The 24,164-nt window shown below is 37.2% G+C and overlaps 2 protein-coding genes across 3 annotated transcripts; both read left to right on the top strand.

Moving 5' to 3' along the window:
• The first annotated feature begins 1,183 nt into the window (after nt 1-1,183).
• LOC123775254 (uncharacterized) lies at nt 1,184-2,455 on the top strand. The gene has a single exon (XM_045770237.1). The coding sequence runs from the start codon at nt 1,184-1,186 to the stop codon at nt 2,453-2,455; it is 1,272 nt and encodes a 423-aa protein (XP_045626193.1).
• On the top strand, nt 2,365-23,893 carry LOC123744883 (uncharacterized). Of its 2 annotated transcripts, none has more exons than XM_045725096.2 (17): nt 2,365-2,492; nt 4,961-5,134; nt 5,490-5,641; nt 5,927-6,111; nt 6,271-6,399; nt 6,631-6,733; nt 7,459-7,553; nt 8,118-8,224; nt 8,734-8,836; nt 10,699-10,876; nt 11,589-11,686; nt 12,458-12,572; nt 13,632-13,750; nt 14,737-14,840; nt 16,010-16,235; nt 18,021-18,130; nt 18,262-23,893. In XM_045725096.2, exons 2-17 carry the CDS (start codon nt 4,968-4,970, stop codon nt 18,305-18,307), a joined length of 2,037 nt encoding a protein of 678 aa, XP_045581052.1. In that variant the 5' UTR covers nt 2,365-2,492; nt 4,961-4,967; the 3' UTR covers nt 18,308-23,893. The 2 variants fall into 2 exon arrangements, with proteins under 2 accessions (XP_045581052.1, XP_045581054.1); XM_045725098.2 differs by having other exon boundaries at nt 2,483-2,620.
• Nucleotides 23,894-24,164: the final 271 nt, after the last annotated feature.

Here is a 24,164-nt window from a genome sequence, read left to right as displayed (position 1 = left end):
GCTAGATCAAGATTGACAAACCCTGACACTTTGCTTTTACTCACAGGATAAGAAACAGTGGAGGTAAAATAAGGGGAATAAATAATTAATTATATAATTATATATATATCCAGTACGAAGATAGATCAAGATTGACAAACCCTGACACTTTGCTTTTACTCACAGGATAAGAAACAGTGGAGGTAAAATAAGGGGAATAAATAATTAATTATATAATTATATATATATCCAGTACGAAGATAGATCAAGATTGACAAACCCTGACACTTCGCTTTTACTCACAGGATAAGAAACAGTGGAGGTAAAATAAGGGGAATAAATAATTAATTATAAAAAAATCTAAGTCCAGAAGGCCATATAGCACCGCCTGTTACTACAAATAATTTTGGCTATTGTGTAACGGCCAAGATTTGTAAGTTAAGCTATGCAATATATATATATATATATATGTCGTACCTAGTAGCCAGAACGCACTTCTCAGCCTACTATGCAAGGCCCGATTTGCCTAATAAGCCAAGTTTTCATGAATTAATATATTTTCTCTAATTTTTTTCTTATGAAATGATAAAGCTACCTATTTCATTATGTATGAGGTCAATTTTTTGTTATTGTAGTTAAAATTAACGTAGATATATGACCGAACCTAACCAACCCTACCTAACCTAACCTAACCTATCTTTATAGGTTAGATTAGGTTTGGTAGCCGAAAAAGCTAGGTTAGGTTAGGTTAGGTAGTCGAAAAAACATTAATTCATGAAAACTTGGCTTATTAGGCAAATCGGGCCTTGCATAGTAGGCTGAGAAGTGCGTTCTGGCTACTAGGTACGACATATATATATATATATATATATATATATATATATATATATATATATATATATATATATATATATATATATATATATATGAATGGGGTGAGAATAGCTTGAGCTACATCACCCCTTTGTGTGTATTTATACCTCATAAAATGTATTTCAATTTCAATTACATCCAACTCTCTTGCACCACAATGCAAGTACAGTATATATAGTAGGTTGTAAACCCATGGAAACGCCTACCCGCCGAAGCCGTAAACACCAAAACTCTGCTGGGTTTTAAAATACTTCCGGAAAAGAGGGCCAAGGTTCGCCCCCTCACCACCAGAGGGCCCAGGTACGGCCCCTCACTACCAGAGGGCCCAGGTATGGCCCCTCACCACCAGAGGGCCAAGGTTCGCCCCATCACCACCAGAGGACCCAGGTACGGCCCCTCACTACCAGAGGGCCCAGGTATGGCCCCTCACCACCAGAGGGCCAAAGTTCGTCCCCTCACCACCAGAGGGCCAAGTTTCGCCCCTCACCACCAGAGGGCCAAGTTTCGCCCCCTCACCACCAGAGGACCAAGTTTCGCCCCCTCACCACCAGAGGACCAAGTTTCGCCCCCTCACCACCAGAGGGCCCAGGTACGGCCCCTCACCACCAGAGGGCCAAGTTTTGCCCCCTCACCACCAGAGGGCCAAAGTTCGCCCCCTCACCACCAGAGGGCCAACTTTTGCCCCCTCACCACCAGAGGGCCAAGGTTCGCCCCCTCACCACCAGAGGGCCAAGGTTCGCCCCCTCACCACCAGAGGGCCACGTTTCGCTCCCTCACCACCAGAGGACCAAGTTTCGCCCCCTCACCGCCAGAGGGCCAAGGTTCGCTCCCTCACCACCAGAGGGCCAAAGTTCGCCCCCTCACCACCAGAGGGGCCAAGGTTCACCCCCTCACCACCAGAGGGGCCAAGTTTCGCCCCCTCACCACCAGAGGGCCAAGTTTCGCCCCCTCACCACTAGAGGGGCCAAGGTTCGCTCCCTCACCACCAGAGGGCCAAAGTTCGCCCCCTCACCACCAGAGGGGCCAAGGTTCGCCCCCTCACCACCAGAAGGGCCAAGTTTCGCCCCCTCACCACCAGAGGGCCAAGTTTCGCCCCCTCACCACCAGAGGACCAAGTTTCGCCCCCTCACCACCAGAGGGCCAAGTTTCGCCCCCTCACCACCAGAGGGCCAAGGTTCGCCCCCTCACCACCAGAGGGCCAAGGTTCGCCCCCTCACCACCAGAGGGGCCAAAGTTCGCCCCCTCACCACCAGAAGGCCAAGGTTCGCCCCCTCACCACCAGAGGGGCCAAAGTTCGCCCCCCTCACCACCAGAGGGGCCAAGGTTCGCCCCCTCACCACCAGAAGACCAAGGTTCGCCCCCTCACCACCAGAGGACCAAGGTTCGCCCCCTCACCACCAGAGGGGCCAAGGTTCGCCCCTTTACCACCAGAAGACCAAGGTTCGCCCCCTCACCACCAGAGGACCAAGGTTCGCCCCTTTACCACCAGAAGACCAAGGTTCGCCCCCTCACCACCAGAAGACCAAGGTTCGCCCCCTCACCACCAGAGGGCCAAGGCGTTATACAAGAACACCATAATAACAGCCGAAGTTTCCGAGCATAGTGTGTGTATACCATCACTGCAGCAGCAGCAGCAGCAGGTATACAGACATCTCAGGCACAACATCTGAGGTACGACCGTACCCAGCCTCCGTGCCCAGTATCATACCCAGCATCACCCGTGGCGGCCTCGCCCAGCCCCGCACACTGTCACTCGGCCTCGTCACCTGTAACTATGGCTCTCACAACCCTAACCACTTACCTGATGCGTAGACACATTAATAGCGTAAATGATTCTGACTTATGAACAAATGTTGACTGTTATATACAGTCATTAGAGTAATACTTGTGGTAGGAATGAAGGCATTTATAGATGCGTAAATGACTATATTTACTTTTAATATCTTGGTAGAGGACTGGGAAGGGTAGAGGGGTCATATCTTGCTCTTGGGTAATTACAGATGTTTAAAGACAATTTATTTGCTAATGGTTAACACTGCTGTATTATATCTCGTTAGGTTAGGTTGGGTTATTTTAGGTTTTATAATGCGTTGGCAAACCATCTTGGGTATCAAGTGACTTGTTACGTTATACATAAAAAATGATCTTTAAACTTGATCATTCAAATACACATAATTTTTAAGTGTGCAACATTTCTAGGTAGAATATTTTGTATGATTATAATGTGCAGAGCTCTAATAAAGAGGAGTAGGACTACATATTCTAAATTTGAGCAAGCAGCATAAAAATCTGAATCTAAAACATTTGTTACCTAACAATTTATACAAGATGGGAGGCAACATATTGTAGTGGAATTAATAATGATAATGTATACTACCCCTGAGTGAAGAGCCTTGATAGTATAATGGGTTCCACAATCCAGGTCTCTTGCAGCCTCGGCACTACACTGCTCGGAGGCAACGGAACCCCCATTATGGGTTTGATCTCAACTCGCAATTGGGAAACCCAGGGTTCGAAACCTGGGCGACACAGAAATGGTTGGGCATGTTTCCTTTACTTGATGCATCTGTTCACCTAGCAGTAAAGAGGTACCCAGGAGTTAGTCAACTTTTGTGGAGTTGCATCCTGGGGAGGGTCAGTAGTTGACCTTTGAGAGAGGGGACATTGATACATGCCTAATGTATGTGTTCTGCCCGAAACACTGCGCATACTAGTGGCTTTACAAGAATGTAAATACCATGCTATGTATCTTCACAAACCCAATGTACCTTCTTGTATATAGATAAATAAATAAATAAATAAATAAGTATACTCAGGCTGCCTGTCACCCAACAAAATGACTTATTTAATGGTCCTGACCTTACCCATTGAAGGTTTTCTTTCACAGTTTGATAAATTTCTTGTATATTGTAGACTTCTTTGTCTGCTATATTAATGTTAAAATAAGACTGACATCCTTGGTAGTTGTTGTTGTTTTAAGATTCAGCTACTGGGAACTAAAAGTTTCAAGTAGCACGGGCTGTGGTGAGCCCATGATGGACTTACCTTGCACAGTAGCGGGGCTGAAACTTGGTACAGTGGTTTATTTATATATGTATTGATTTATATGCAAAAAGGTACATTGCGTTTATAAGAGTACATAGCATTGATGTTTTACATTCTTGTAAAGTCACTAGCACGCATAGTCTTTCAGGCACTATACTGCTCGGGGGCAACGGAACCCCCTTGTTGGGTTTGTTCTCGACTCACAATTGGGAACCCAGTGTTCGAAACCCGACAGAACAGAAATGGTTGGGGACTAGCTATTAGTAGTCTAATTAGCAAAATTATGAAGAGGTTGTTCAACACTGTTTTGGAGAGTGAACCATAGGCCTATTAGAAAATGAGCAGCTCTTTCTCAGGAGTGTTTTGAGAATCTTCATAAAAATTATGCCTAACATAATATAAGGATTGCATATACATACAGTATGTTGGATACAGGCCTGTGGAGTCTTGCACTGCTTGTATATTAGATAAAATAATATTGTCTAGCTCATACAAATCTAGCTATGTATATTTATATAATATATATACTGTACAGTATTAAATAGAGCAGTACCCTATAGGCCCAATATCAGTATTGATAATCCATGACTTAAAGAGTTCATTATTTTGACGATTATTAAAGTACTCCTTTGAAAGCATTGCTTATTTTCAATATGGCATGATGTATTTCATTTCAAACTGGCATGTATTTCAAACTAGCATGGAACTGGGTAAAATCATGCCAGTTTGAAATACTGGCATGGTTTGTAATGCAAACCATGCCAGTATTGGTTTGCATTACAAACTAAACCAATTTGTAATGTTTTATAGCATGCAGTTGCTTTGTTGTTGAATTGAGATAACTATTTTACTTTACACTTACATGACAAAAACATTAAAAAAAGTCCCATGTTGGGGTGGAGCAAAAGTCAACTAGAGCCTAGCTTGTGAGCAGTGTCCTGTTGGCTTAGGGAGCAACAGAAGTACTGCATGGAAAGGAGCATTTTGTATTACCCAGAACTGGAAACCCTAGTTTTCTTTACATAAATTTGTTTTATGATTAAGCATGATTGTTTTATTGCAGGGTTACTATGTTTGGGCAAGAGGTAGAGAATGTTGTTACCAGGCTTTGTGCAAGTCAGAAGTTGGAACGAGACCGGGCAGTTGCTGACCTGACTTTGAAGATCAAGTCCTTTTCACCCGAGTTGATCGAGAGTTTACAAAAGGCCCTTTTGAATATTGTCTCGGATTCTTCCAGGTGACGTTCACTGTCAATTGTTTAAGCTTAAATGTATCTGATAAGGTGTATGCTGCAAAATGTGTAAGATATTCTAAGACTTTAACCACATTACTGTATATATATTTTTTATTGTTTCATGTAAGTTTGATAAATTAGCATCAGTATTCTAAATTGTATATTGTGTTGCATCAGTTTCTTGTACCAAAATTAAATACTGGTATTTGATATTACTGTACTTGATATGATTACAGTATTTTGCTGGAATTGTTACTGAATTCTTTTTGTAGCTTGGGGTTTAATTTTGTGGAAACAAAGTATAGCTCTGTTGTTTTCTTATATTGTATGATATTTATTTTGTTGTTTACATTTACAGCCCATGGGAGAGCAAGCATGGTTCCCTCTTGGGACTGCGGGTGTTAGTTTTGGCAGCCAAATTGGATGTTGAGAGCCAACTCCAATTGGATGTTCGACATGCATCTGTTAAATTGCTCACTGACCAGGAAGTAAGAGTGAGACAGGCAGCAGGTGAATAAAATCTCTCTAACAGATGATTAACTTGCAATACAGGGATTCTAAATAAACATGGGACTTGTGCATATTAATTTGGGAGGAGCTCAAATCAATTGCAAGCTTCAGTGCTATGAAATGATCTTGTTCTTCTAACTTAATTCATGTCTAGTTTAATTCTTTACTACACTTTTATTGTTAAATTTAGTATTTAAACAAACTTTATTGTTTTTATCGGAACTGTTTTGTATTTCGTTGAACTGACATGACTGACACTGAATCACAACTCTATTATGTTTTTAGGAGAAGTATTAGGCTCACTGTGTGAAAACGATGAAGGTGCCACTTACGCCTCGTGCCGATCACATGTACTGGATTTGGTTCGTTGTAATCTAGAGAGAGAGATGACTGATGATGAAGCCTCAAGAAATGAACATGAAACTACAAGGCAACTGATGGAGAAGCTTTCTGCAGGAACACGAGAGAGAGTAAGATTTAAATGATTTTCTTGTGTGCTAATTTTTATGATGAGAATTCTGATTTGCAGCCTTTGGAAAACTAAGTTGGACGAGCCAAAACATGCCAGAATTGTAACTTTCTTTTGTCCTTGCATTACTGTTTTTCCATAGCATACTTCCTTTCCTCAGAGAAACAGTGCTGATGCGGCACAAATTTTTCACGACACTGCTGGGTGGCGAAACCTGGAAACAAGCATGAAGTGTCTCGAACACATGATAGCTGGTACTGGACAGAACTTTATACCTTACATTGACCAAGTAAGTTGAAATTGATATACAGTACAGTATTACAAAAAATTCTCAAGACTCATAACATTTCAATATAGTACAGTATTTACGTTGTTATCCAGTATTATATTTCTATAATTTAATTGTTATATTTTAATTCTATATTTAATTGCTGTATATATTTAATGTGGCATTTTAACTTGAATCATTACTCTTGTGTATCTGCATACTTATTTCTATAATGCCTTATTATTTATATAGGATCTGCTGACCCTAATTTTTAAGGCTCTAAGTCACACCAACCGTTTTGTGAGGGAAACTGGCTTCAGTGTGTGTGCTGCTCTGGTGTCGTGTGGGGCGTATGGTAAGTCTATTAACTGGTGTTATTTTTTGACTTCATAAATTTTTCTGTAGATGGTTTCACTTTGTAAATTACTAAATGCCATATAAGAACTACCATATGTATGAATTTACACTCGGTATATGTATTCAAATTTATTGTGGAATGCTGTTAAGAGAATATCTTTGCTGAACTTTTTGTTTTCTCAGTTTTAAAATGTCACTTTTTTTTTTAACTCCCTACTATATCTCTCCTTGTTGCATAGTATACTTAAATCACATACCTTGGTATCATGTAATATTCATGAAAATTTTTAGGTAAGACCACTAATGCTTATATCAGCAGATAAGTAATAAAGAATGGAGCTATTTTAATATTGAAGAAACTCAAATGATATTTTCAAATCAGTTGGTGCCTAGAAAGCCATCTTGCACATGCATTTAGGGTCTGCCACAGCAGATGATTACTAAATAGGGAGGATACTGTATACCAAGTTACTGTATATGCCTTAAAATGCATTTTTTTTAAATGTTTATGCGTTGTAAAGCCAAGAGCTATTAATTCATAGAAATGCTGCTGTATGTACATAACAAGTGACATTTGATAGCAATAACCCTCATTTTATTGACTTGGCACTGCGCTACACATTTACAATGTGGGCTACACCTTTTTTTAGCACGTATCTAATTAATGTTCTAGTAATTTGTCACCCCTTCTGAATTCTTATAACTTTTTCATTCTTGTCTTAGAAGGAGCAGAGTTGCTGGAGACGAACCCATTATTTCTGTATGGTGACCAGTTGTCTCGCCACTTGGGTCAAGGTCTGGCTGATAATTGGAGTCAGGTGAATATATATTTTCCTTGCATATCTGTACTGCTTTTTACAACATGAATTGTAAATCATAAAATATTTGTGTGAAATACTTGTGTAAATTGAAGGCATTAACAGGAACATTTGAGTTATACTTTTTATTACAGTTCAGTACTCTATTAATAGGCTTTAAGTTTAAAGCCTATTTAATTATACGGAGACACCAATTATCTGGATATGCCTGGTTCCCATTTTTGGTTTGTCTGAATAAAAAGTCATCCGATAAAGTCATCGGGCTAAATTTTGCTCAGAGTGTAAAATAATGCATATTGAAGTACGAGAGTAGGATTGTTAATGATGGCTATTTACAGAGTAGCTTGATTCACAGTTAATGTTGAGATATAGCATTGTTAGTGTGATAAGTATGTGGAGTTTATTCTTGATATAGAAATAGAAGACTGCTCTGGGCTTCTGTCCCAGATTGCAGGAAATAGAGTATTGGGTATAGATACAGTAGATTGTACGGCAGGTAGATATAGCTAAGCGTATAATTAACACCGAGCCATAACTAGCACTAATATATAGGGATAATTTCAGGTACGCTTGGCAGCACTAGTGGCAACTCGTAAGTTTCTGATGTCCCTTCCACCAACAGCCAGAGAACGCTTCTTTCCTGTGTTGCTGCCAAGGCTTTGTCTTAATAGGTAAGTGTAAAAGTTCAATTCAGGTGAACTAGTCGGATCAACAAAACTGGGTGAAAAGTGCCTGGAGGATAAACCTTTTTAAAGAAAGTTTTGTGTGGAAATTTTTTTCTGTAAGGAGGAAAATAGATAACATATTACATGCTAATAGTTAAGTTATGTTCTCTATGTGGGGGTTGGTTCATGCCTTTAGTAGTAGTGATTCTCTACATGTCTCCCACTACATTCAAAATGTCTTGAGTCTTTAGTTCCTGGACTTGGATGTTTTAAAATGTAAGCTCCCAAGAATGCCAACATATCTATGTAAATTGAATTAATGTAATTCAATTTTTGTTTATTCATCTTTTCCATGATGATGCAGAGGGATTTGGTTTCATTACATCAGCTGTAATCTGTTGTGATAACTCAGTTATTGAATGTACCACTGGTATATGGGGGAGATTATTTCAGGTGATATTTGGAAAGGAAGATTTAATTTTAGAAAATCCTTTTATACTTTGTCCTATTTTCAGGTATTATGCTGCTGAAGGAGTAAGATTATATGCACAGGAGACATGGAGACAAGTGGCTGGCTCAGAAGGGAAGGCTCTGGTGGAAAAATACATAGACCCAGTAGTTAGTACTTTGTGCTGTTTGTTCATGCTCTAAATAAGATTTATCATCTTGTTTCCAAAGGTGATTAAAGTTGTTTTAGTTGAGATAGAGCTGAAAATACTCTTGGAGAAGAGCATGAAGAGCATGCCGAGTTGCAGTAATGTTCATCTATCCGTTTGTTTATTATTTTGACAGTATTTCAGAGCATTCTTGGTTATAGTAGTGCTCATCTATCTGTCTTAAATATTTACTTTCCAATCAATTGTCTTAAATTTCTTTATCCATTTATTTTTAATTTTGTTTAGGTTTACAGTAGACATATAATGTCAGTGGGCACATTTGATATACATAGAAAATTAGTATATGCTGACTAATTTAGTTCCCTCTGTCTTTTGGGCATATTGACCTGAATCCTGGTATGAGTAGTTTAAGATACTGATATGGAAATGAAGGTTGGCATTGTTGAAGATTGGTAGGTAAAAAGTGAAGTGCAGAATAGTTATTAATAATTTGGTTTCCATATAAAGATAACAAAAAACTTTGAATTGTATTTGAGGCCAGCACACAAGTCATGACTACTGCTAGTAAAAGTATGAAATATATCTTACATTGTTAATCTTATCAGTCACACTGAAATAATATGTGACAGTCTACATAGATATCTTGTGAAAAGGCTGGGATAGGGTTTAGGGTCAGTAAGTCAGAGGCTGCAGCTTTTGTTTGAAGGAAGCTGATTACTGCTCTTTAGCTTCTATTATAGCAAGTTCTTGACCTGAAATTAAGACCTAAGGCTTTGAATTAAAAGTTAACGAAAGAGAGAGAGAAAAAGTTTAGAGAGTTTCTAAAGTTTAATAGAGTATCTAAAGAGTATTACTGATGATCAATTTATCTGTGATACACATCTTAAAATTGTCATCACACTTCCGTGGAAATAAACATGCCATTCACCTGAGCTGTATGGGTCTCGCACTGTCGACCCCACTCACGTGAGACCGAAGCTCAGTCGACTGGGCTATCTTGAGGTTATCTTGAGATGATTTCAGGGCTTAGTCTCTCCACGGCCTGGTCCTTGACCAGGCCTCCCCCCCACCTCCCAGGAAGCAGCCCGTAGCAGCTGTCTAACTCCCAGGTAACTATTTACTGCTAAGTAACAGGGCCATCAGGGTGAAAGAAACATTTTGCCCATTTGTCTCCGCCTCCACTGGGGATCGAACCCAGAACCTCAGGACTACAAATCCGAAGCACTGTCCAGCCAGCTGTTAGGCGCCCTAACAGCGCTGCATTAGGGCTATGTGCAGGCTTAAAAAGGAAAGTTTCCAGAAGCAGCATCCTGCTGCCAAACTGGAATTTTTAACTTTCCCCGACTACTACCGAAGCCCAGAGGAATTACTGACCCACGCTATTACTCACAATTATTTACTAAATTACAATTGATGTGATGTGGGCGTGGGTCAGTAACTCCTCTGGGCTTCATTAGTACTCAGGGAAAGTTAAAAATTCCAGTTTGGCAGCAGGATACTGCTTCTGGAAACTTTCCTTTTTAAGACTGCTCATAGCTCAGTCGATTGAGCTTCGGTCTTACATGAGTGGGGTCGACAGTTCGAGACCCATACAGCCCAGGTGAATGGAATACACATTATACATTGATAAAAGCTTGTGTACCTCTTATTCCATTTATCTCTACAGTAAATAGGAAGACTTTGATACCAAGCTTAATATTTTATTGGTTGCGAGTTATTTATGGCTGTACACCTGTTCACTACAGCCACAACTGTAATGATTTGTTTAAATCACTTACAAATAAGGTGTCTAAATCTAATATAAAATGTCATTTAAATTACGTTGCCCAATAAGAGATAATTTACTAATTTCACATTCCACAGGTAAGCTACTACATAGACGCTACAAGGGCAGATAATCATGCAGTTCGTGAAGCAGCATGTGCGTGTATTGCAGAATTGGCTCTTAAAATTGCTGTTGATGCTGTGCGTGCCCATGTACCAGACTTGTTACATGCCTTAACTATATGCTTCAATGATGACTCGTGGCCTGTCAGAGATGGTGAGGAAATGTTTTGTCAAATGTTTTTGCTTGCTTGTTCCTTTATGTAAAGGTATATAGTGAATGTTGTCATTTTCTTATCAGTATTATATATTTTGTAATTGTGTATAAATTCCTGCTGCAGTTGAGTGTATAATTTTACTTTTACTTGACTGAACAATGGAGCAATAATACTTAGGACTAGTTGGGAACTATATCATTAAAATCTTTCAATGTTAATGTACAATGAAACTTATTGTTGTTTTCTTCTGTTTACCACAAAATATTTGAGCTCTCTTACAATCATGGGACACACATTTTATATACAATATACTGTATATACTGAGGTGTGGAGTTTTCATTTGTATGTGTGTGTGTTTATATATATATATATATATTTTGAAACAATACTAAATAACAGATTTATTTATGTGTTGTTTTAGATTTTGGAAAGAAGGTACCAAATAACAGGTAGGCATCTAGCATCTGGGAAAAGAAAGTTGAAAGAGTATCATATGAAAGATCTCTTGAGGGTGGCTTCAAAGATTTTTGCAAGAATTACATGGAAGCTGTTCTCTCATGATCCTCTCCCTCACTCAAGTTTTGAGGAAAACTTCTGCACCTGGGGTATAGCTATACAGTATAAACAAAATCATATTTACTCTTTTTAGTTAACTCATTTCCATTTATTGTGTTGATTGTTATATACACTAACTTTATTACACTCTTTCAGCTGCATGTGTTGCTTGTGGCAACTTCATCCTTTGCTTCCCAGAAGAGTCTCAGGGCACCATGGCAGACCTCTACCCGCTCTTCTTCAACAACCTCCAGGTAAACACCTGTCATGTGTGCTGCCAGTATTTTTTGTTTTTTGGCATTTCACATTGGTAGAAACTCAAATCATTATGGCATTCATTCTTTCATTTGGATTTAATCCTCTTTGTCATGTGATAAAGTATCAGTAAATTATATAATATTAAGGATCTTCTTGAGATTATCTTCAGATGATTTCGGGGCTTAGCGTCCCCGCAGCCCGGTCCTCGACCAGGCCTCCTTTTTGTTACACACCCTCCAGGAAGCAGCCCGTAGCAGCTGTCTAACTTCCAGGTACCTATTTACTGCTAGGTAACAGGGGCAACAGGGTGAAACTCTGCCCATTTGTTTCTGCCTCAACTCGGGATTGAACCTGGAACCTCAGGACTACGAATCCGAAGCGCTGTCCACTCAGCTGTCAGGCCCCAGGATATCTGTTTAAATTACGGAAACAAATATGTTTTGCTTATTGAAATTTAAAAGGTTTCGTTTTTTTGTAAACTCAAGTTTAATATTATTGCATTGAATAAAAAAAAATGATACAGAATGTAGGGCTCAGACAGCTCACAAAGTTTTTAAGCAAAACTCAGAACTTGAGCAAGTCTTTTATGTAGCCAACATTTCGATTGAGTCTGTATGAAAGTGTTTTAGGAATGTCTTTCATTAAACTAGAAACATCGCCTTCAATAAAAGCTGATCTTTATGCAGCGTATTTCCTTGCATGTTGCAATAGCTTAATTTCATGCTCTTTTTTTTTTTTATAGTTCATTACAAAACACTTCTTTTCAGGACAACATTACCTCAGTACGCCAAGGAGCAGCAATTGCTATTGCTAACGTTGTTCGGGCTTATGGCAAGGATGTTTTACCCATGATTATCGAGAAGATGCAGGAAGGACTAAAAGGTATAGTACACAGATGTTCTAAATAGTTAATGAGAGAAATCTAATCAAATTAATAAAACAAATTATTGTTTGACGTGTGAAAATAAAAAAAATTATCAACATTATTTGGATTAATTAAGGTACAGTATTATTTTTAGTTGATAATACCAGCACTGATCAGCTAAGAAATCTCCATCTGCAAGGCTCATTGCTGCACAATTTGGATGCATGAAAATTTGTGTTTGTGCCAGTGAGAGTTGGTGTGCTGGACACGGTCGCTCTTAATACAACTCTCACTGGTGTAATAATATTGTTTCAATACTTAACTCCAGTGATCCACCATGGGGCAAAGATGTTTATTGCCTAGCTTTTTTTTTCTTTTATATTTTAATTTGAAATGCTATGTGTATGGCAAAATCTTTTTTTAAGTATAATATTTTAGCTGTTGTTTGAATGTGGAATGTTTACTCACATACTTGAATGTTGATGTTTTATTTTATGAATTTGAGAGTCGGATCAGTACCACATTATGTAGTGTTTCAGGCGAGTGTTTTTCTTTTGTGCTTCAAAAGCATGAGTGCATTTGTGTGATTACTGGCATGGTTAATTCTCCTCACTACTATTAAACTGTGAGTGGAGGTGGCTTCCAGTGCATCCACTACTGATTCATCCACTTGCTTACCAACCTGGATATGATCCTTTCATATTATTACATCTCTTTAACTTGTTTGTGTTTCTGATTTCCAGCTGTGCCCCTTCATTATGTTTCCTTATGTGTCTAACATATTGTCCTTACTAAATTCCAGTCCTTAGTATCTTGTATGTTATAATCATATCTCATATAACCTTTCTGTTAGTGTTGTTAGATTGGCTTGTTAACAAGCCAAACTTGAATAAAGGGGGTAAAAAGTGCATGAATACATTAAACAAAAATTACTTTTCTCCTTATTAAATGAAGAAAGTAAGCTGTTCAATTTAGTTGTATGAATATCACAAAGAGTATTCAATTGCAATGCAGTGATTTCCCCATTAAGTTTCAAATCATTGCTTTCAGTACTATGACAAACTTTTTTTTTTTAGGCGTTGAGGATCAGCCATCTGAAATTGAGAAGTATGGCGACTTGGAAAGTGGTCCGGCTATGTATGGCGTTGTGAAGAGGAAGAGAGACAATGACATGGATCTCCATTCAAATAAACAGGCAAGTTCTTTTAGAGATTTGGAAAAAGATTTTCAAGTTATTATAGGAACATGGTATAGGTTTTACTCTTATTTCCTGAGTATGGTGATGTACAGAAGATTCCTGTTATTGTTAGACTACCTAGCTCCCTAGTGGCATTTTTTTTATATCCATTTTAAAGATCAACAGTAGCACCTGTTTGCCCACATATTTTCAACACAAATAATAGTAATGTTAATATCAATTGTCAATGGTCAAACTATTGTCTGCTCTCTGCACTGGATGCTTGACGAGTCAACCCTCCACTTAGAGTTTTGACAAAACCAAGTTCTAAATGTTTAATGCCTTGATTTTCTAACCTTAAGACCAAATATATATTCTATTAACCAATATATATATATATCAAAGGTATATGTATTCTATTGACTAGAGCAACCTTGAGAAATATATACACTAGTGTGGACCTGGGGTGCTCATTTCCTGTGTTGAGAATGTCTGTACTAGACCATCAATACTGGTTATACAATAGCCCTATTTTAAAATTGGCTCGTAACACCATATCACCTTCCTATTGTGGGGGAGAAATACTCTATGCAATCTCCTCATCTATCACTATCCCTTACATTGATCATTGGCATCACCTTCGAACTGTTCTCCCACATTTTTCAAGTAAACATCCTCACCGGCTTTTTGGAGCACCCCATGGATCTCGACACCAAATCTGTCATTGTCACCATTTTTACCTGAAGCTCCACCTATTTCTGTACATGTCACAAGTTTATTCCATGTATGTTTTAGCGAGGTGTTCTTCACTTCATTCCAAGCTTTAGTCCAACTAGACATTGCTTTAATTACAGCAATAATTAGCTATTCTAGCATTCCCAAATATTGTTTGAAGAGACATTAATTGGTTTCATTTTTTTTTGGTAATGGACTAAAGCTTGTCTCTGGTTAAGTGAGCTTTGAAGAAAAGTGTTTCATTAAATGTGATGCACTATATTTTCCAGATGTATTCGTGTGGTTCACTAGCCCCTAAGATGGGGCGAGGAGGAGGTGGGTGCACCGAATGCAAATTCAGGCGGCCACCACAACTCTGGGAAAGAGCTGATGGGTAGGGTTGATAATATTTTCTGTAAACAATGCTCGTGAAGTCTTGCTTGAATGTATGAAAGAAGTCATTTTTTAAATATTCCTGACTTGGGGATATATTAGGGTTTTGTTTTAAATGATATATCAACTGTGAATTTGATTTTTTTTTGCATGATTTTTGGTTCACATAAAGTACTTTAATACCAGGTAATGTGTGAGTCTAAAGTCATTTTTCTAAAGTAAAAACTTTTTTTTTGTTACTTGTTGGGTGTCCTAAAATTGAAATGAATTATCTTATGAATTATATTATTTTTATTCCAAGGACTTGTCAATTCCATGTTGGTTTGGAGCTTTATGGCTATATACAGTAAAGATCAGATTATCCACTGTACTGTGCATAGTGCCCTAAGGAGCTCTGAGAGTTGTAGGCTATATTTTAACATTTTTTTTAATGTTTTCATCACTCTTTGAAATTAAAATGGTTCAGTTTGGAAACATTTTGACATTAACTTTACCTGAACATTTATAAAAACAACAAAAATATGTCCTTGACAGTTGCACTATGAAGTTTTTGCCAAAACCAGGTGAGCAGTGCAGTGGTTATGTATTTAATTATTTACTATAAAAATATTAACCAGCCTTCTTGCAGAAATATTTATCAAGTTTTTGTTGAGGTTTGTTTTTGGCAATTGTTTATAAATATTGAAGCCAGATCAGAACGGCTCAAAATTTGGTACTCCTGCGTATAATGTAATGTACATAGGTAATTTCATATGGGTCTGTGATGCCTTTGTGGCAGTTTTGTTAAGTTTTTGCATAGTAACACTAAAATTACTGTACTTGGTTGATATTTTAATACTGAAATTTGGTTTGCACACTTTGAAAACCATCGTTGTACAGTACGGTATTTTTTAATGTCTTTGTAGTATCTTTTAGTTTTAGCAATTAATGTCTAGTTTTCATGGAGACATTTGTGTTTACCTTATCTAAACAAAGTTTGTCAAACTACTTCACATTCTGTAGCTATGCACTAGGCCACTATAATGCTGTATTGGGATAGGCTGTACTGTACATGCTGTTTATAGCCATTTGGAGAATTTGTATTCTTCACGATAATGTTCGAGTCTCACTGACTTTAAATGTCGGCTCAACATGTAGAACACACCCATATAACGTTACCTTATGTTACAGATGTGTGTTCTTGATAAGTGAGATAGCTGGAGTGTCTGGTACTACTGAAGAAGTCATTAAGTGTTTACCCCTCTTGGCTGAAGCTGTTCAACACAAACACTACACTGGCCACGTCACTCTTCTAGAGACGCTCTGTAAGACTCTCCCACTACTTGGCAAGGGTTTAGGAAAGCGAGTCTTCAAGAGTCACCTTCGTCTATTTCTGGATGCTATATTTTATGCCCTGGTAATTTTGTATTTTTCTTATATTTCAGTGTGTGTGTTTGTGCAATGATTGGTTTATGTTCCTTGGTAATCATGTTAAATTTTACCCTCCATGCAACATTATATAATATTGACTCGTGTGCCCATCCTCATGATGGTGCACTTATCTGGAATGAAGTCCAGTCCAGTCTGTTACCTAGCAGTAAAATAGGTACCTGGGTGTTATTCAGCTGTCACGGGCTGCTTCCTGGGGGTGGAGACCTGGTCGAGGACCGGGCCACGGGGACACTAAAAGCCCCGAAATCATCTCAAGATAACCTCAAGATCTCAAGATAACCCACTTGTTTGGCCATGTCTGCACCTTATCCAAGTCTTTTTGGAGCTTTGCATAGTCCTTGCTTGTCCTTATTTTCCTCATATTTGCATCAACAAATAATGACACAAAGGATTCTAGTTCATTATTTTGGTAATAATACTCTCTGCTTCCTGTTATCCTGTGGAGATAAATTTGAATGCTTTCTGGTAACCTAATAATGGTATTTTGATATGAAGCAAATTCTATTTCTAGGTTTTCTACTATTTTTTTATTTTTCTCTCTGAAACTTTGTGTGATATGCTTGTTAAATTCTTGGATCTATAGTCTAGTGATTCCTGTTTATTTCCTTTTATGTTGGTATAACATATGCCTCCTTCCAGCTATCTTGTACCATGCCTGTTTTCAGTGATGCATTGTAGATTATATCATGTGGCTTGTATAATACTTTAGCAGTGTCCATTAGAATCCATGACAACGATCTCGCTTACTGCAGGTCACTGTTCAATCCCAGTCTGTGCAAGGGGTTAGGCAGCATTCCTTCCATTCATCCTATCATAAAAACCCTTATCCTCGTCCTTTCCAAGTGCTATATATTTGTAATGGCTTAGTGCTTTCTCCTTTCTCCTTATAATTACCTTGCCTGTCAGTTTCGATATTGTTTGTTTCACAGTCTTCGCATCTATTTCTTTACCTCTTCTTATGTTGCTACTATTGTAAGCAGTTCAATCTCTGTATAAGCTCTTCCCCCCCCCCCCCCCCCCCTCCTCCATGTCAGGAAGTTGTTCCAGCTCCACTTTTGAAGACTTCTTAGACCCTTTCATCTTGCTCTTCGTATATTTCTGCATTTAATTTTATTTGGAAAAGTATATAATAATGGAAATATTGAAGGACTTTGAGGAGTAATGAGCATGTATGGAGTTGGCCGAGTGCTGTAATTATTTTCTTTTTTAATTTAATTTTTATAACATTCTTTTACTACATTGCTCATCATTTTTTTATCTTTGCTGTGATGCCTAACCATCCCCTCAAAAATGGGAAATAGGATGACTATGAATACTTGGCAAAGAGTTAATGCAAATAAAAATGTAACAATAAAGACTATTGATGTTTAGAGCATTTTTAACTTCATAATGTAAATACACTTCTCTAAACACACACCCCTTATCTAGCCATTTGTTGCACAGATGCTTCTGCTTTGACACAACAGCCCCGCTCCTGTGGCTCCTGTGCCAGGTAAGTCCACAACGGGCTCACCATAGCCCGTGCTACTTGGAACTTTTAGTTCCAAGTAGCGAATCTTAAACAACAACAACATTCTACTTTGATCATTCCCATGTTCTTTAATATGTATCGCACAAGTATCTCTCTCTCTCTCTCTCTACCCCATCTTGGCCATTGCCCACGTGCTTTCATAAAATCGTATCAAAATTCAGGTTTAAATCTTTTGGTAAGGGAAAATACAGTATACATGTACTGTACTTTTAATTTCAGGAATGTGAAAATGCTCTGACATCTTCTGCAGCAAGCCAGTGCTTGACGCAACTTTCGCAGTTCCTTGGTCCGAATATCCTTAGGGGTCGTGTCGAGGAGCACAATCCAAGGTGAGGCAGTCATATTATGCTTGCATAAGTGGTTACCATTGGTGGATGTCCTTGCAACTTTGTTTTCCTGATGCTGATGTTTATGCTAAAATATATATTATTCCTATTATTAACTAATAATTTTGTTACAGCTATCTGAAGGCCCTGGATGCTAACAGCTTCACGGCTCCCCTGTGATGGGTGAACAGTGGGTTACTGTTCACTGGCAGTGCTGACTGGTTGTTGATCTCCATCCTCACCATATCCAAGTCATTGAGATTCATCAGTTTCCTTCATGATAGCTGTGGTAATCAGATCGGTGCACTGGTATGAAGTGTTGGAACAGTAGTGATAGGTAATAATTTCAGGTGTAAACTGCAAGATTTTTCATTTAACATTTTGTGGTACACTCCAATTGTAGAGTATATACAATATCTAGTAGTAAAGCAATTAACATAGATTGTATTTATTATTATTATTTTATATATATACAGTATATATAATACATAAAATAAGTGTAATGTATGTTAACCACTTTACTACTAGATATATTTAGATATGTGATCACCTAATAGTTGGCATTCTTGTGGTCTAGGTTACTCGAAACTTCATATGTAGTCCAATAATCTCTTAAAATGACCACATGGTTATGGGAGATTACACAATGTTTGAAATACTTCATATTCAAGTTATAATATTTCAATAAAAATGAGCTTGAAGAAAATTACCCGGTGAAAAGAAATATATATATAGTTTGCAAAAAACTATCTCTCCTTGTTTTGTGTGTTCATTGGTGCTATACGGTAATACCAGGAATGTGTATACATGTATACAGATCACCCAAGGCTCTTGATATTTGAAATATATTTGATCATAACATCTAAACCAAAGCAGCAGTTATGGGAAAACAAACTGCACAGATCTGTATGATTTGTGATGTATATTACTGGACAGCCATAAAGAGCACTTTTGTGTCAATAAATTGTACCCAAATATTTTTATAATATTAATATGATAAGCGAGAGGCAAGAAGTGTTAATTTTTGTATCGGCTTACGGCACAGCTTGACGGGCTCCCCTTTTTTATGACGCCAAGTTAGCTTGGCCAACACCTTTGCTGTGAAACTAAGATAGCTTGGCTGACACCTGTGCTGTGAAACAATATAGCCCGGTTGACACCTTTGTTATGAAACCAATATAGCTTGGTGGACACCTTTGCTATTCTTTTTTACACTATTCTTTTTTAATGTTGAGATACATTATCTTTCAACCTTTGAACTAAATTTAGAATTGTCAGCCAAGCCTGCTTGACTCAGGATAAAAATTGGTGTTCATACATTGAAAAATGCCATGTTTGTCTAGCATAATCATGATATATTTACAATACTAAATAAAAAGGTATTATAGGGTGGATTAGTATTTAAATATATATTGTAACTGATTATCAAGATTTTTTATTTACAAAATAAAACCAAATACAACATTTTAGTAAGAGAACATTTTTCTGAAACCAGAAGTTGTACTTGTATTGCTAATGTTCATTAGAATACAGGAACATTCCCCCCCCCCCCCCCCAAGCTATCTGTATTTATTCTATGCACCTAAGTACTGGGTATTACTTTATAACAAATATTTTAGGCTGTAGCATATAAGGGTTTTCTGAAGAAGGTATTTTGTTATGCTTCCTCCACCTAAATTTATATTGAGAAAGAGTACAGAGTATGAAAATGTTCTTCTATTGTAGTATCAGTTCTATTGTAAAGTCAGTTCTACAGTATACTGTAGAACTGATTCACCACTTCATTACACTTTCTCATTAGTACTGAGTCAACAAAAGAGCTGTAATTTTCATTGACTTTCAGCTTTGTTTCCCAATAGTTCAATTCAAACTCCTCCATTGGTTGTAAGAATATTACTGTTACCATACTTCAGCACTTGTTTTGAAACTTTCTTTCTTGCTAATTTATATCTGACTACCTTACTGTAAGAATTTTGTTGGCCTGCTGTCACTTACTTCCCCTTAGAATGTTTTGATGTTCAGGATTGTAAATTTTGCTTTCCCACTCTTTGAGTTGGTTGTCTCAATAATATCCTTTGTGAACTGGCCTTCTTTAACATCACTCATATAATTTATGTTTTCCTGTTCTTCTATTGATATCCTGAACGATATTCTGTTACAGTATATAAAGTGCTGTGTAGGTATAGCTTTTCAGGCTTAGCATTTTGAAATAATTACTTGTATCTTTGTCACCATGTTCCTACAGAAAACTCATTCAAACTTTTCAAATGCTTTCGGTAGTTTAAAACTTTTAAAGGAGCACCTGACACATTTGTCATGTAATTTCACATGCCGATTTGGCTATCGTGGGATACCCACTTGAACTGAGGAACAAGAATATGCCACAAGATGAGTAATACCGTCAACAAGCACATATATATATGCAGGAAGGTAGACGGGAAGAAGCATAACAAGATATAAAGGCACAAAAATATAAGATAAAGCCTTGCTGCAGAAATGGGGTTATGCAGGTACATACCCAAGTATGTGTGTTAAAAATAAGTTACATATGTTTACAGGGTAGTGATTGTTGTGGGGCTCCTTGTACACAGCAGTTTTGCCTAAATGGGAAGACAATATTTACTGATAAGACCATATGAAAGGGAAGACAATTAGAACCAATATCTGTGGCACAATAGTATAAATGTAGCTTAGAAACCAATTACTTACTTGCCTAAGAGTAGCGCTTATGTTGGTGGCTGTGGCAAACCTGCATTATTGTTGTTCTATTCTATAAAACAGATTCTGTATTAAAAGGAAGATCTGTTACTATTGTCATGTACAAGATATAATCTAACAGTCAATGCAATGTCTTAAGGTAAGTATCATTTTACAGCACAGTAAAAATATTGCCATTTATATTAGGCAAATTTGTCAAGATAGATTTTTTTTTTCTATCAAGAATTGACACAAAACTTACATATGATTTAGTATCCTTGTGGTTAGTGTCTGACGTGTCACTATGCTTTACATCCTCACACGAGTTGCATCTCATAGCCTTCCCTGTGTCTTCCCTATACTGTGTGTGATCGCAAAATGTACATTAAGTCAGTTGCCTTTGATTTAATTGTTAAAGCACTTTTATCCCTTCTGTGTTGCATTTTACTTTCAGATAGCATAGAGAACAAATAATGTTTTCATTGTATTATTTCATGAAACCATGGTTTCAGAATATTCCTGTAAATCTGGCTACTATATATAATAATCTAAGTTACTTGGAATCGTGTAAGCATTTAGTTTGCAGTTGTTTTGAGCAGCTATCTAAAGGCATGATTGAAATTTACATTAATGAATAACTTATTTTAAACTGATTATTAGAGGCTAGGCAGTCTAGTATTATAGTACTAGCTAATCCCTGCAGAAACTGCACAAAATGCAAAGAATAGACATAAGATTGTTTTAAAGCGAACTGAAATGCATGTAAGGCATGCCTATGAGTACGACTCTGGTAATGGTGCTTAATCAAAACAATTCAAGTATGTAAAAATACCCAAGTGTTAAGCAAATTCAGTCTTTTTGGTCTTTACAGTTATCAGCAAAGTGCTCTCTAGACTGCCATGACCCAGTGGATGACACTAATTTACTGTTGGACAGAGTTTGATAAAAAAAAATGGTTTAACAGATACCTTGTTTTCAATATTCAGGTTTGCTCAATCAGGCAGTGTGAAAGTATCTTGATATGTGCACTGAATGTTCCAAGGCCATAGTCCGAGGCCAATTTACATAGTCTTATCCCATAGCTATGGAAATTCAACATTGGTTGTATCATTGGTAGGTAAAGATTGTCGAGCTTTGCTGGGTTCCCAGCCTTGATGTTGCCTCCAGTGACCTAGCAGATGCAGCTGTTAAGACGCTGTTTGTACCTCTGCCATGTCCTATAAGCCAATTCTTTGTGCAGATTAATACCCACTCATTTGTAATGTGATCTGCAACCACTTGAGTGATAGCCGGTGAGTTGCTATGTATAACACATTATACACTATCAAGTATGACATATCCTCATGGCCTTCCTCCTGTCACTGAAACAGGAAGTGGGAAAGAGTCTATGGCTCGGTTATGTATTGTCCATACAAGATTAATTCTTGGCTACTTGATGGACTGGAGACCTATGCCTAACTCTCGGAACTGTGTTGTTTCACCTCATAGAATATCCTGATTTTCAGGGTGATTAGAAAGTTTTCTTTCTCTCCGTTTCTTGGAGTCATATGACTTTTAATAAAATTCTCAGTGAATCCAACTCCTTTGGTTTTGCTTATGTTTATCTTTTTGTTCATATTGGTATCTTGACTGGTATCTAGGAATTCGTGAATATTCTGTAACAGACTGTGCTAAAAAATAAATACCCTCCTAAGTGTTACCAATTTCATTTGATAATTGCTCATCATTGTTGCAAAAAAGTCAGAATCATTATGAGAGCTCTTGCCATAAGGAGTTTTATTGTTAGGTGACAATAATTCAATAATATGTATTTGGAGTATCTCATATAAATACAGCACATTGTATTTAAGGAATATAGAGTAGCTTACTATGAAGACCCTATGAATTTCATTGAAAGAAATTAAATATTTCCTCTTTTATGCTGTAGTTTCATGTTTGTTATATCAAAAGTCTTTGGCTCCTTGGAAATACAATTTTGCCCAAAAGGCCAAAATTTTGTTAGATTTTACAATGCCAGAGCAGATACCATTGTAACCTATGTTGCTGCATAATAAATGTGAATTTTTTTAACTAAAATTTTATATCTACTGCAGTGTACAGTTGTATATAAACTTGTTTTATTTCTATCATACTCTTTATCTCCAAATTTTGTAAATTCATGACTTTGACATTATGCTGAGTAATTTGAGGTTGTGTGTGTGTTTCTGTTACCGTGTTATATTCTATCATTCTCAAAAAGGAACTCATTTCATTTACCTGTCTGTAAAACAAACCAATTGAAGAGAACAATTTTGTATGAATATTTTTTTTTTTGTAATAGGCTCTGATAATTATATAGCAATCATCTGCTTATTATCAGACCATAAATACAGCACTTTGGGAATTTTCCATATTTTCAGTGTACAGTATTTCTGCATTGCATGAAATTTTATTAAAACTATCAGCATTTTTTTTTTAATTTCCTTTGCTAAAATGTCTAATGGTTAACCATCTATTACTGGCCGTGTACACAATGAGTCACATTAATGGCGCTGAAGATATGACGACCAAATCACATAACAGAAAATTAAGAATTGACGATGCTTCAGTCCAGGAAGAACCGAAATATTGTCGTTTCTTCATTTCCTGATGAGTGGTTTGGCCATTATATTACTGGCCTTATCACCATGCTGGTATTTAATAAAGAAGAAAGTGCTTAATGCCCTTTGATTATTTTCTCAAATGTTGATGCCGAACGTCTATTTATCCAAATGGTATTTGATGTTAATACGCATATTAACATTAAATACCATTTGTGTTTTATTAATTCATAATCACATTTATAATGCATATTGTCTTTTTGGGATAAATGCATTTCAAAGAAATTACCAAGTTGAATTTTTAAAACAGTTTGCTTCTAAAATGTATACAGACTGTATTATCCAATCTGAGTCACTTTAGTGCCATTTATGTTGTAAAGTTTGTGTAAATTATTGATGTTATTTATTTAAAAGTGCATAGTTACCTTTAAGTTCATGCTTGAATGTTATAATACTGTATATGTTAATTTTTGAATACATAATCTGACAAGCAATTTGTTTATTTTCCTTTCAAAGGTGAAGTTCAAATTGGTTGTTTCACCAAGAATATTATTGCAAAAATTATATGAACATCTTGAACATGGCCATGTTTTAGTGTCATAATAATAGGCTATTGAGCTGCTTGGTATGGTAACTCCATCTACAGCAGTGTTAAAAATTAAGTTTTGTAACTGAATGTTTACAAATAAGTACAACTTTGTTAATCCTGTGGCAAAAATCATGCTAGAACTAAGTCAGGTCTCAAACATGAATGACTGAGG

The sequence above is a fragment of the Procambarus clarkii genome, chromosome 70, assembly GCF_040958095.1.
Source record: "Procambarus clarkii isolate CNS0578487 chromosome 70, FALCON_Pclarkii_2.0, whole genome shotgun sequence".
NCBI lineage: Eukaryota > Metazoa > Arthropoda > Malacostraca > Decapoda > Cambaridae > Procambarus > Procambarus clarkii.
This window is presented reverse-complemented; position numbering and strand designations above follow the sequence as displayed.